This window comes from Eutrema salsugineum, unplaced genomic scaffold, assembly GCF_000478725.1.
Source record: "Eutrema salsugineum unplaced genomic scaffold, Eutsalg1_0 scaffold_4, whole genome shotgun sequence".
Taxonomy (NCBI): Eukaryota; Viridiplantae; Streptophyta; class Magnoliopsida; order Brassicales; family Brassicaceae; genus Eutrema; species Eutrema salsugineum.
The window spans coordinates 9,457,420-9,469,771 of NW_006256686.1; the positions used below are offsets into that span (position 1 = coordinate 9,457,420).

Here is a 12,352-nt window from a genome sequence, read left to right on the forward strand (position 1 = left end):
GGCAGGTTTGCTTTTATGATCTGTTCCCTCATCTTTTTATCCATAAAAACAAGAACACAGGCCATGGGAAAATCCTCCATTTGCATCCCCACTGTAACTCTGTCCATTAAAGTTGTTTCTAACTCAGCAACCCTTGTTAAGACAACTTTGTGCTCCTGAAAATCTCTTGATTGAATATTCTTCTTCGACTGGCCAAGTGAGATTGTGAGCTTGCTTTGCTTCGTTTCTGCCGTGCCCTTGAACCAAGATTTGGGAAATTTCTGTTTCTTCCACCGCTGCGTCAGTGTTTTTCCCAAATCAGGTGATCTATGACAAACTTGGTGACCAACAAGGCTCATATCAGCAACACAAAAATTCTGAATCAAAACTGTGGCCAATTGCTGCAGGTGTTCCTTTACTCCTGAGATATCCACTTCAATTGATTTCCTTTCTACCGAGAACTTTGCATAGGATTTAAAACACTTAGGCTGAGATTTCCCTTTGTGCCACAGCTGATACTCCATCCATCGTATACACTGTAATGGTTCTCCATTCCTTTTGCCATTATAGCGTATGCCAGTTATCCACTCCAATATGTATCCAGCAAAACAAAGCTGTCTCTGTTCCCTCAGGATTGATATGTATGGCTCTTTCATCAGTCTCCAACACTTAAAGTTGTTTCTTGACCATTTTCGTCCAACTTGAGCACTTGAATAAGGACTGAAAGACTTTTTGTCCCAGTTTACAATGACTTTCTGGGGATCCAGTTGTGGTATGAGAGTTCTTCCCACAAATGATGTCAATTCGTCACTCCTGCAGGATACACTTGATAAACCATAATCAAGAATCACATACAGCAACCTCAGATTGCATTTAATGATCCCGTTATCACTCAATTGATGTCCACCTCGTTTATACACTTGATGTTGCCTCTTTCTTTTGAACTTGAACTTCTAAGCCTTAGGATACTTCAGCCGTTTATTCTTGACTCTTTTAAGCATGTGTGCACACAGTTGGTGAGCAGAATAAGGCTTCGATATATCAATACCATTTAGAGACATCTTCACACTATCTTCTACTTCAATCACATCAACGAGCTTATTTTTCAGATTTCTCTCCTCCGATGAACCCAGAACAGTAAGGCAGCATGGTTGCATCAAAGAAGACACACAAGCACCAGATTTTTCAGAACTTTCTGCCACACTTGGTGATTCTATCTTATTCACCACTTGTATTGTATCCTTGTCACAATTCCGAGATGTTGCAACACTGTCCCCCAGGATTGAACTCTCAGTGTGCTGGTCTTTTCTAACATCTGCTGTGTCCAAATGTGAGGCTGTTGAGACATTCAATTCATGCTCTAGTATCGAATCATTCAACTCCAAAGAAGTAAAAGATGTTAGTTCACAGCTCATAGCTGTCGTTTGAACAATCTCAGGCCGTGATTCCTTCTTTTGCATCAATTCTGGTGGAGAACAACTCTGGACTGATCCAAATCGATCTAGCAATCTGTGCTTAAAATCAATCCAGTCTATAAATCTCCTTCGACGCATCTCTCGGTTGAACCATTTTCGTGCATCTCCTTTTAAGCAGAACCAAACGAGGTCCATTTTTGCTTCATTGGAATGTCGACCGATAAGAAAAAAACTCTCGACATCAGAAATCCACATAGACGAATGCAATTCATCAAACATCGGCATCTCTATCTTCTTTAACATGCTATCACGATTCAATACATTCAATTGCCCAGATCGATACCCTAGCGAATGATCATTCCAGTTCGTTCCAAGATTAGGTGTTACCTCGAATTGTGATCGCAAAAACTCTGTAATTTCAATCGGCTGAGCGCTGCCGCTGGAAATCGGTGGTGAGTTTATCTGCGTTAACGTCGACATGATCGAGTTGAGTTTTCCCTCCATTGACGATATGCGAACTTCCACTTCCACCTTTGAAGTACATAATCGTGTGAATCTTCCTTGAAGAACTACCAATTGCTCTTTAATTGCAGGATTTCCTCCATCGAATTCTTCGTTAAACTTCTCTGACGCGTTGCATCGATCCATCGCGGTGTTCGATCCCGTCACAAGCGCACCATTTGATAAGATTTTTAGTAGTTATCTCTGAGAATCTCTCTGTATTTCACTGTAACTCTTGTATATTGATACGAAGAAGATGGATTACAATGGCAGATGATGATAATTGTGTATCTCTCTAAACTCTCTATCTACAGTTTCATGGCAACTGTAACAGAAAGTCTACACAAGCTCATATCGCTTGATCTAAACACACACAATTAGCATAATCTCCCTTAAGCTCCATTACTGTTTATTTATACTAATCCTGAGAAGTCCCAGTCTCCCTCACGCGTTCGTGACTCTTCTTCAGCTATTACTTCTCTTCATCCTTCAATCTTCTCCTTCATGGGTCTATCAGTTTCTTGGAGCTTCCTCATTTCGGTTCTTCATGCAGCAAATTTTCCTCCCAAGTTTATTGGATCGGTCGAGCAATGCATCACCACCACGAGTTTTTCTATATGTGTCAATGGGAGTCTCTGTGGGTATTTTCAGGGTACTAGAGGTCTGCGTCAAGGTGATTCTATGTCTCCTTACCTGTTCGTCATGGCAATGGAGGTTTTTGCTAGCATGTTGGACTCAAATTTTGCTGCTGGGCTTATTGGATTACATCTGCGTGGGAGAAACCCTCGGGTTACTCATCTGGCTTTTGCAGATGATGTCATGATATTCTATGATGGTAAGTCGTCTTCCCTTATAGGCGTTGTGACCAATTTTGATGACTTTGCTTTTCTATCAGGTCTTTTTACGAACAGGGATAAGTCGGCTCTGTTCACAGCGGGTTTGAACCCGGAGGAAACCTAGGAATCGTCTTCCCTCGGTTTCCTCACAGGTTATCTCCCTATCACATACCTCGGCTTGCCTCTTATGCATAGAAAGCTTCGGAAAACTGAGTACTCTCCCTTGCTCGAAGCTGTGTCTTCTAATTTTCCAGCTGGACCGTTAAGACTCTCTCTTTCGTCGGTCGATTGCAGCTGATCTCTTCGGTAATCTATGGGATTATTAACTTTTGGATATCTGCCTTCTCGTTACCCAAATGCTGCATCAGAGCTTTGGAGAGTTTGTGCACCCGATTCTTGTGGCAAGGGGACATCACTAAGGTTGGGGGTGAAGGTTTCTTGGAAACAAGCCTGCCTCCCAAAGCAGGAAGGGGGCTTGGGTCTCTGCAATTTTTCTATTTGGAACAAGGTTCTAAATATTCGTCTGATTTGGATGCTTTTTACCAATAGTGGTTCCCTTTGGGTAGCTTGGAACAAGGAACATCGGATGAAACGCTCCAATTTTTGGTCCTGCGATGAGTCCGCCTCCTCTTCTTGGATTTGGAAATTTCTGCTGAAGCTCAGGTCTCTTGCAAGGCTCTTTATCCGGTGCTCCGTCGGAAATGGTTCTCAGTCTTTGTTCTGGTTTGACAACTGGTTACCTATTGGCCCTCTGTTTGATCGTATTGGTGACAATGGTCCGCGACTCCTTGGCATTCCGCGAGAGAGCAAGGTCAGTGACGCTTGTTCAGAGGGTCAATGGAAGGTTCCTGGCTCTAAATGCAGAGACTCTCAGCTCCTTGAGTCGGCGTTTACTCCTTGTTACCCCCATTCCCACTCCTTTTGCTGGTGAAGATTCGTTTTTATGAGACTGCGGGACTCAATCGAAGGTCAACTTTTCAATTGCAGCAACATGGGACAGACTCCGGCCTTTGGCTCCCCCGGTTCAATGGTTCAAAGTTTTCTGGTACAAAGGTTTTGTTCCCAAGCAAGCTTTCACCTTTTGGATCGTTCAGCTGGATTGTTTGCCGGTTAGAACTCGCCTGGTGAGTTGGGGAAAGAATGTCTCGGACCTTTGCTGCTGCTGCAGTCTTGCTCCAGAAACGCGTGATCATCTCTTTCTCCACTGTGACGTTGCCTCCAAGGTGTGGACTCAGACTCTTTGCAAGCTTGGGATAAATTCTGTGACCTTTCCAAATTATGATTCTGTCATTTTATGGCTGTCTTCCTCGACCCCAACTGACGTCCGCTTGCTTCGATGCATAGCTGCCCAGACCACAATCTACACCTTATGGAAAGAACGAAATGCTCGACTTCATTCCGGAATAGCGATGCCACTTGATGCCATTTTCAAGCTGATTAACCGCAGTATCAAAGACATCCTTCTAGCTTGGAACCGCCGAAAGCCACATAATCTGCTTTCTTCTTGGTTTACTTATTGCTAATCATATCTAATTGAACTGTAAGCAGTTAGTCTATTCGAAATTTCGGATGTTAAAGATTGATCTGGGTGTTTTATTCTTTTTTGAGTCCATATCATCTTCTGCTTCGCCAGCTTTGTAATCAGAACATTTTTTTTGGTATATATTCACATGTTATTGAAAAAAAAAAATTGCAAAATGTTTCTTCATCCTGTATTCTCTTGTTGTGTAGTTTGTCAGCGAAAAATGCAAGAAAATAAAAAAAAATTAAGCATCTAAATTTTAGCCATTAACAGATTTGGTCCTGCTAGAAAAATTTATACGACAAAACGGTTACAACTACAACTTAAACCTGATCAAGTCTTTAGAGTCATAATGCAAATGAGCAACAATTGTGTTAAGAACATGATGAGATATCACGTGACACGTGGTTTGGGAGGTGGAGATTGGTCGGGTCCGTGATATGATTTGTCCATCTTCTTGTTGCATTGAACAGACGATGCCTCTTTTTATCTACATGGTCCAGCCTCATTCAAGTCAGACAAACGACTACTCATCACCTATGTATATATTTGTAAACTATAGATTATATCGCAAGAAAAAAATACTGAAATATTCTAATCCATCTTCTTCTAATCAACTAGATGGGTTTTCTAATGGTAATCAGATCTTTATCATCAGAAATTAAACTAAAATATTCTGTTACAACATGTGCTAGTAGTTCTTAATCTAAGTATATATTAATTTACATGAGTTTATAGAATATACGATCTACGAGATGTTGGGGGTGGGGGGTTGGGAGTTGAATATTTTACTGATTGTTAGAATTTGTAGAATATGTTGCTATTATTGGTTTACCGTTTACGAATCTTAACATTCTTAATAGATTCTACTAATATTGGTTTATGGATTCTAACACTCTTTTATAAGTCTACTTGTTATTGGTTTGATAACTTTTGAATTCTTTTCAAAATTCATTGTTATTTAAAATGTTTGGGTTTTAATGATTTTTTATTTATCAAATTTTAGTGTTGTTTGGATATGAACTCTTTACAATTTTATTTATTAAAAAAAAACTTTTCAAAATACTTACTGTGTATATCCTTTGTTGAATTCTTAAAATACACACAACTCTCTACAAATTCAACACAACTCTACAAGTTTAACAAATATCTTGACTCTTAAAAGTTGAAAGCAATCAACTGTGTATCTTAATCCAACTTCCACTAAACCACCTCCTAGATTTCAAAACAACAAATCTTGTTAGGTGATATTATTTACAACAAACCATAATTCACAACAATAACAAAAAAAAGAGAGAGACAATTAACTACCATTGTATTTAGATCTTCTATCTCCTTTATTATATTTTTTTTGTTCAACAATCTTCTGTCTCTACTAATCCCAGAATTTATAATGAGTTTGTTGGGTGGCATAAAGTACTATTGTATCATCTATGTCAATATCAGATTTTTTATTTTTTTTGTCATCATGTCAATATCAGATTTAAACTTGTTGATGGGATTTATCTCTTACAAAAATAAAGATTTATTGAATTTTTATATTCGTCAAAATCTGATGAATACATCAAAAGAGGCCTTTCTTTTTCAGCTATAACAGATTTAAAAAAAAAAAAGATTGACGAAATAAAAAGTTTGTCTTTTTCCTTTGTATCCCTTTCTCCGATTCCTGAGCTCAGAAATGGCGACTGTTCCCGAAGCTGAAGAAGAGGAGTCGATAATGAGAACCGTTACTGAGGAAGAAGAAGAAGAAAGCGAGCATGATTTGAAGAGGCTATCGAGATCCTTCCTAGGTCTAAGCTTCTCAGTGATGCTAGCTCATCTCCCGAGCGACGCGATATCTCTCGTTCCTCGATTGACGACGGAGATCAAGGAGCTGAAACGGCGGCTCGCGGCGGCGGAGGAACAAGTCCGTCAGATGAAATCTCGGCGCGTGGAGGACTCGAAGGCCAACGCGCGCGTCGTTGAGATCTTCGCTAGCCATCGGAACGCTTGGCAGGAAGAGGAGAAACGGCTGCAGAATCGGATTCATGAGATGGAGGAAGAGAGGGAAGAGTTCATGAACAGGATTAACGATTTGGAGAGAGAAGTGAGCGAGAGGGATGAGATGATTGGGTTTATGTCGAGAAGAGGGATCGTAGACGAAGAAGAAGAAGAAGAAGGAGATGATGAGAATTCCACTGAGCGTTACGGTGTGGATCACCTCACTGTATCTTCTACTCCCACTGCTTATGGGCTTACTCCAAGCTCTCAATTCTGGGCAGAGTCGCATAATACTAACCCTTTCCAGGTTTTGTTTCTTATTATAACTCATGGTGATTTAGAGTGAGAGAGAGAGAATTGGGGTCTTGATTTTAGGGTTTTGCTTCTGTTTTTGCAGGATGTACAGTATGAATCTCTGGAATCTGTGTACCGTATGAAGCAGTTTGTGCCAAGGTAAAGTTTTGTTGAAATCTACAGATTTTGAATTTAGATTGTGTGATGATGAATGAGCAGTAATGTGTATTCATTCCACAGAAGGGAATCACCATGGAAGATCGATAGTGAAGCAACAGGTGTTTCTGGGAAATTGAGGTTACTAGAAGAGGAGTTATTAAATCTTGAGAAAGTTTGTCGTAGTGACATCTCAAAGGTTCCATCTTTGTTGAGAAAACAAGCAAAGAGGTATCAAGCTCTTGCAGGGAAGATCGATGATCTATGCAGGAGAATGGTACAACTTTAACACTGAAAGTCTATGACACATTCTTGAGTTACTCAAAGAACTAAAAAGGCTTAACCTTTTGGTGCTATATGTTTCCTTTTTCAGCAGAGTAGTGATCCTTCTAATGCGACGCTAGGACCTGAGTTTAGGACACAAAGACAAACCGAGTTTCTGCTCGAGTGTTTTAGACTTCAGCAGCGAGCATCAGAGACAGGGCAGAAGCTAGTTGCGTTGCAGACGGAGATCACTAGGAGCAATCAAGGAGAACAACTAAACCAAGCAAAGATGAACACAAGAAGGTCATTGGAATTGATCAAAAACAACTTGAAAGAAGTTCAGAGAAACCTCGAGATTTGGCTAGCTAGAATCATTGGAGATCTCGAAGGCATACTTGCCCGAGATGGGGCTTCGCGTGTAAGAGAATTCTACGTTGCTCGATATCCTTTTGTTCAGTAGAAATCAGAAAATCTATTATCTCTTTAGGCTAACTTGCCAATTTGTTTTGTTTCATCTTTTCTGTAATTGTTTGTTAGCAGCCTGCAACGGATCACTGTAAAAGTCTAGATTCGATCTGATAAATAAACCAATTGTGTAGAAAACTTGATGTAACAATCATTCCCAATTTCGTGGGGTCAAATGTGAAAAAAGTCAGGCATGTTTGTAGGTCACAATGAATTTAATAAGAAGATTTGAATCTCAAGTCATAATGATATAATGCTCACATATGCACAAACGCATTATTGTTTTGTTGGAATTTATGACATGAAAACAAATTCTAATATACGTCAGTATCATAATATTAAGTATTTGGTTTTCTCATATGAGGTCGAATTATAATTGAGCTAAGGAATGTTCTGACTAGAGAGACATGTAAATCTCTACAAAAGCTTACAGCACTTTAATGGCAGATGAACAAAGACAAAATGCTTCTGACTTGAGAGATGTAAATCTCTAAAAAAGCTTACTTTCAATGGCAGATGAACAAAGACAAAATGTATCTATTCTAATGCATCATTGGCCCTGGTTTTGCTCTGAGTTTATGAGCTGGAAGGAGAAGATGAGGGTTCACGATCATAATCTAGACGGATTCTGGTCGATAAAGGTCTAGCTATTAGTCCTTCAGTGACCCAACCCACTAATTCGCTGTCTTCTTTAGCGAGTTCAAACTCTCTTCTCACATAATCTAAAGAAATGTGAAGGCGACCACCCGGTTTGCAGTCTAAGTACGTGTTTGAAGCTTCGATCCCAGCATTCTTCTCTAGCCAGTAGAGATAGTTCACTTGAAACAACGATCTGAGCATGTCTTGTGGAGAAGAGCTTTCCTTGAGCATCACCTGAGAGGAGATAAAAAAATGGTGAGAAGATTCCACCGGATATAAAAAATGATGAAAAGGTTTATTATTGCTTACGCAGAATCTTCCTCTGTGTTCTGTAAGGATGTAGCCTTCATCACGATACAGATCAAACAGTGCTACTGCTTCTTCCTTGTTGTGGACAACATCGCTGAGCTTTGAACCTAATTGAAGCCGTTCCTCTATGTCTGCAGCTGCTGCTTTGGCTTCTGATGATAAGACAAAATCTTGCCTCTGAACAAAGCAGATTATAAGAATCAGGCTCTCAAGCAAATGTTTTCTTGATAAGAGATCTCAGAGGGTTTACTAAGGAAAATGAATGACATTTTCACCTTTTCTGCAGATTTTATGTTTAAACTCCGAACAGTTGGGAAGAGCGGTTCCTCATCATTAACCTCCTTGATTGGAGGAGCTTGGCCACTAATGAGGTACTCACTAAAAACCAAACCTGTATACAGTAAACAGAAAGATGCTATTTTTGTTTAGTCAGAAGAATTTGATGATTTGTGGGTGGGTGCAGGAGAGAGAGGGATTTACTTGCGCGATATGGGTTTAGAGTCCGGAGTTGGATGCATTGGTAAGATTTGAGATTGGTATACATATGAATCGACGTCACAACTCCAAAAGAAGCAAGGGCAAGACTTGTTGAGGTCCCTATGCAATTGGCAACAACTATCCCGAGCAGGATACCTATTGATTTACTCACCATTCCTTGAGCTTCACCTTTAGCAATTACCTACAAAAGAAACTGTTAATGCATACACTACATGTAAATAAGTGATTAAGACTTAAAGAACTTATTGAGTTAACCTCAGCAAAGTTTCTTTGAGAAGCAAAGCCAGCATTAAAGCAACTTCTAGTAGCAGCCTGCAAGAACAAGTAAATGATGAGCACAATGCTTGCTCTTGAGCTACGAAAGAAAAGAGTTTTAAGAGACGGGGAAGTGAACCTGTATCAACGCAGCCGCGGATCGACCAGCACCAGCAGCAGCACCGATCAAGACGAAAAACTGAGGGAAGAGAGGGGTTAGCATCTCCATCCCAAAGGCAGAGTTTTCAAGAAGATCAGCAAATAGCCTCCATCCTTTGGGATGAACATCGAAATGTCGACCATATTTCGATAGCATTATCTTGCTTAGATACCCAATTCCATCTTTAAGCACCCAATTGATTGCTGCAGCTGTAGGGATTGCTCCTTTTCCCAACCCAACCGCATAAAGCAAAGACTACCAAAAAAAAAAAAACCCCCCCACCAAAGAAAATGAACAACAATGCCTAAGAGAGATGATTAACTGTTGAACAGTACCTGAGTAGCGAGAACGCCGCTGATTTGGCTGGCGATTCCTTGAACGCCTCTCCAGAGAGAGTAGTCGAGGTAATCGGAGGTGACACTGTTCGGGAAACCTTCGGGGAGGAGGAACTGAGTCAGGAGGTTTCTACATTGGGCAAGGAGATTCTCAGGAGTCAAAGGAGATGAAGTAGTTTCTTCCGGAGAGACGAAGAACTCATCTCTGACGAAATCGGGGACAAGTCGCTTCCTTTTGCTTCCTCTTACTTCCCAAACCGTCTCTTTCTCGGTATCGCCGTTACTATCGGACTCTGGAGCTTTGGCTATAGCGATGGCGGCTGATAATCGTAATTGGAAGAAGCAGGAATAGACCAAAAACAGAAAGCAGAGAAATCTCAAAGGGGAAGAAGAGCCATCGGAGTTATCTTCGCCTCCCCCGTCGCTGTTATCCCACCAGTCACCGTCTCCGCCACCGCCATTTCCATTATCATTGTTGCCGTTAAATCCGCCGGTATCTCCAATGAATAGCGAAGGAAAGCAGTTTCTCGTCCCGAGAGATTGTTTACTGAAGCTATCGTTTACGGCGGCGATTAATCCGGGAAATTGGGAAAGCGACGGAAGCGGTTGCCGGAGAAATTGCCGCGGGAGAAAAACTCGCTGCCGGAAAGAAACATTACTCCACTGCCGTGAGACGACGGAAGCGTCGCCAGAAAATAGATAAGAGCAACTCATCTTCTTCTCGAAGACTTCAAATTTAATTTCAAAATCCCATTTTTATAATAAACAGTTTTTATTAGACAGCATAAGAAATTAGGGCTCTTGGTTATATATCAAAAACCCCCCCAAATTTATCCCGCCATTTTTGTGTGTGTGAGATCGTCCATGGCTAATCAGATAGAGAATTTGTGGAGAGAAGTGAGAGAATTGAGCTTAGGAACTGAAATCGATCATCTTGCCTCTCCGCCGTCTCCGGTACAGTTTCTCCGAGATTACGTCTCCCAGAGCAAGCCTTGCGTAATCTCCAACGCAATCGCTCATTGGCCGGCTCTAAAACTCTGGTCGGACCCGGCGTACCTCACCGGAGCTCTGTCAAATGACCTCGTCTCACTACACCTCACCCCTAACGGCTGCGCCGACGCCGTCAGTCAAGGGAGCACCGGAGATCTCTGTTTCGCTTCGGCTCACGTCGAGAAGGTTCCGTTCCCGGAGGCTCTTCAGGCCGTTCGATCGTCGTCTAAGGGAAAAAGTGTCGCTTATCTGCAGCAGCAAAACGATTGTTTCAGAACGGAGTATTCGACGGTTGCTTCAGATTGCGACGGCGACATCTCGTGGGCTACGGAGGCGCTTGGTTGTTCGCCGGAAGCTGTGAACCTTTGGATAGGCACTGATCTCTCCGTGACTTCTTTCCACAAAGACCACTACGAGAACCTATACGCCGTCGTTTCAGGGGAGAAACATTTCCTTCTCCTCCCTCCCACCGATGTACACCGCCTCTATGTCCGACGATACCCAGCCGCCAATTACTCTTACTACCGAGTCTGTGAGATTCTCTGATTACATTTCAATTTGAGTTTGATTTCCGTTGAATGCTGTTAACTTGAGATAAAGTTTGAATCTTTGTAGGATAGTGAAGCGTTCAAGCTTGAGCTTGAGCAGCCAGTTAGGCATGTGCCATGGTGCAGTGTTGATCCATACCCTTCACCAGAGAGGGAAGCAAGTGAGAGATTGATATATCCATTGTTCTTTGAAGGGCCAATGCCGTTTCATTGTACTGTCAAGGCTGGAGAGATTCTTTACCTGTAAGCTTCTCAATCTCTTGATCATTATCATGTTCCACTTATTGAAATTTCAGAACATATTTTCCTCAAGGACATGGGATCGGCTTCAGGTCTCACTGTTGTATCCACTTCAGTTCAGTCTTACTTTTGCTTAAATAAATGGGTGATAAACCTACAAAAACATGATTCTGACACATGACCGATCTGGATATGGCAGGCCAAGCATGTGGTTTCACCATGTTAGTCAAACCCCAGGAGATGGTGGCTATACTATTGCGGTGAACTATTGTAAGAGTTGTACTTCCTCTATTTGTCTTCAGGTGGCAAAACAGTATTTTTTTTCAGCTCTCCTGCTTCTAATTAGTCACCTATGCATCTACTTTATGCATCTACTTAATGCATCTACTTTGTAGGGTATGACATGCAGTTCGACATAAAGTACGCTTATTTCAACTTCCTGCAATCAGTATCATACGAGTCATCTTCACTCAATCCAATTTTGTCGTGGAGAGAAGACGAAGATTCGGAATCCGGTGATGCAGATGTATGAAGAGATGAAAAAAATTTGTTTGCTAAGTTTATTAGTCATAGTAGAAAGCCTGGAGAAGATATTAACTTTTCATTTAGGACTAAGGAGAAGTGTCTGTATGCTGTTTATTTCATCACTTGTCATGCCCATTGGTACTATTCCATGAGTTTTGTCTCCCAGAAAGTCTACAGAACCATAGAATCATTGAAAATTTCTGAACTGTATCTCTTTCGTTGATGACTTTAAGTATAAAAGGGATTAGTTTCTTGTGTCTTAAAGGCTTGCGTTTGGATCAGTGATGATACTTGATTTGGACAGCGAGTGCATGTGAATGCCAAAAAGTTCAGATTTGAGTCAAATGGTTCGATACAAAGGGGGTTGATTGAAATGTACAAGAAGTATGGGTTGGTGAAAGATGCAGAAAAGATGTTCAGAGCTATGGAAGGTGAGAGAAG

General features: G+C 41.2%; 3 protein-coding genes across 5 annotated transcripts; 2 read left to right on the plus strand and 1 right to left on the minus strand.

Moving 5' to 3' along the window:
- Window positions 1-5,859: 5,859 nt before the first annotated feature.
- On the plus strand, window positions 5,860-7,545 carry LOC18014100. Its single transcript, XM_006418922.2, has 4 exons — window positions 5,860-6,540; window positions 6,631-6,686; window positions 6,768-6,960; window positions 7,057-7,545. The coding sequence occupies exons 1-4, from the start codon at window positions 5,932-5,934 to the stop codon at window positions 7,405-7,407; spliced, it is 1,209 nt and encodes a 402-aa protein (XP_006418985.1). The 5' UTR covers window positions 5,860-5,931; the 3' UTR covers window positions 7,408-7,545.
- A 197-nt stretch (window positions 7,546-7,742) lies between these two features.
- LOC18014101 (protein root UVB sensitive 1, chloroplastic) lies at window positions 7,743-10,443 on the minus strand. Of its 2 annotated transcripts, none has more exons than XM_024153878.1 (7): window positions 9,609-10,443; window positions 9,253-9,312; window positions 9,114-9,170; window positions 8,841-9,039; window positions 8,636-8,751; window positions 8,361-8,537; window positions 7,743-8,285 (listed from the first exon to the last, which is right to left on the minus strand). In XM_024153878.1, exons 1-7 carry the CDS (start codon window positions 10,320-10,322, stop codon window positions 7,989-7,991), a joined length of 1,620 nt encoding a protein of 539 aa, XP_024009646.1. In that variant the 5' UTR covers window positions 10,323-10,443; the 3' UTR covers window positions 7,743-7,988. The 2 variants fall into 2 exon arrangements, with proteins under 2 accessions (XP_024009646.1, XP_006418986.1); XM_006418923.2 differs by having other exon boundaries at window positions 9,253-9,528.
- LOC18014127 (jmjC domain-containing protein 7) lies at window positions 10,397-12,175 on the plus strand. 2 transcript variants are annotated; one of them, XM_024153880.1, is made up of 4 exons: window positions 10,397-11,126; window positions 11,214-11,389; window positions 11,586-11,688; window positions 11,782-12,175. In XM_024153880.1, the coding sequence occupies exons 1-4, from the start codon at window positions 10,473-10,475 to the stop codon at window positions 11,803-11,805; spliced, it is 957 nt and encodes a 318-aa protein (XP_024009648.1). In that variant the 5' UTR covers window positions 10,397-10,472; the 3' UTR covers window positions 11,806-12,175. The 2 variants fall into 2 exon arrangements, with proteins under 2 accessions (XP_024009648.1, XP_024009647.1); XM_024153879.1 differs by having other exon boundaries at window positions 10,398-11,126; window positions 11,586-11,656.
- Window positions 12,176-12,352: the final 177 nt, after the last annotated feature.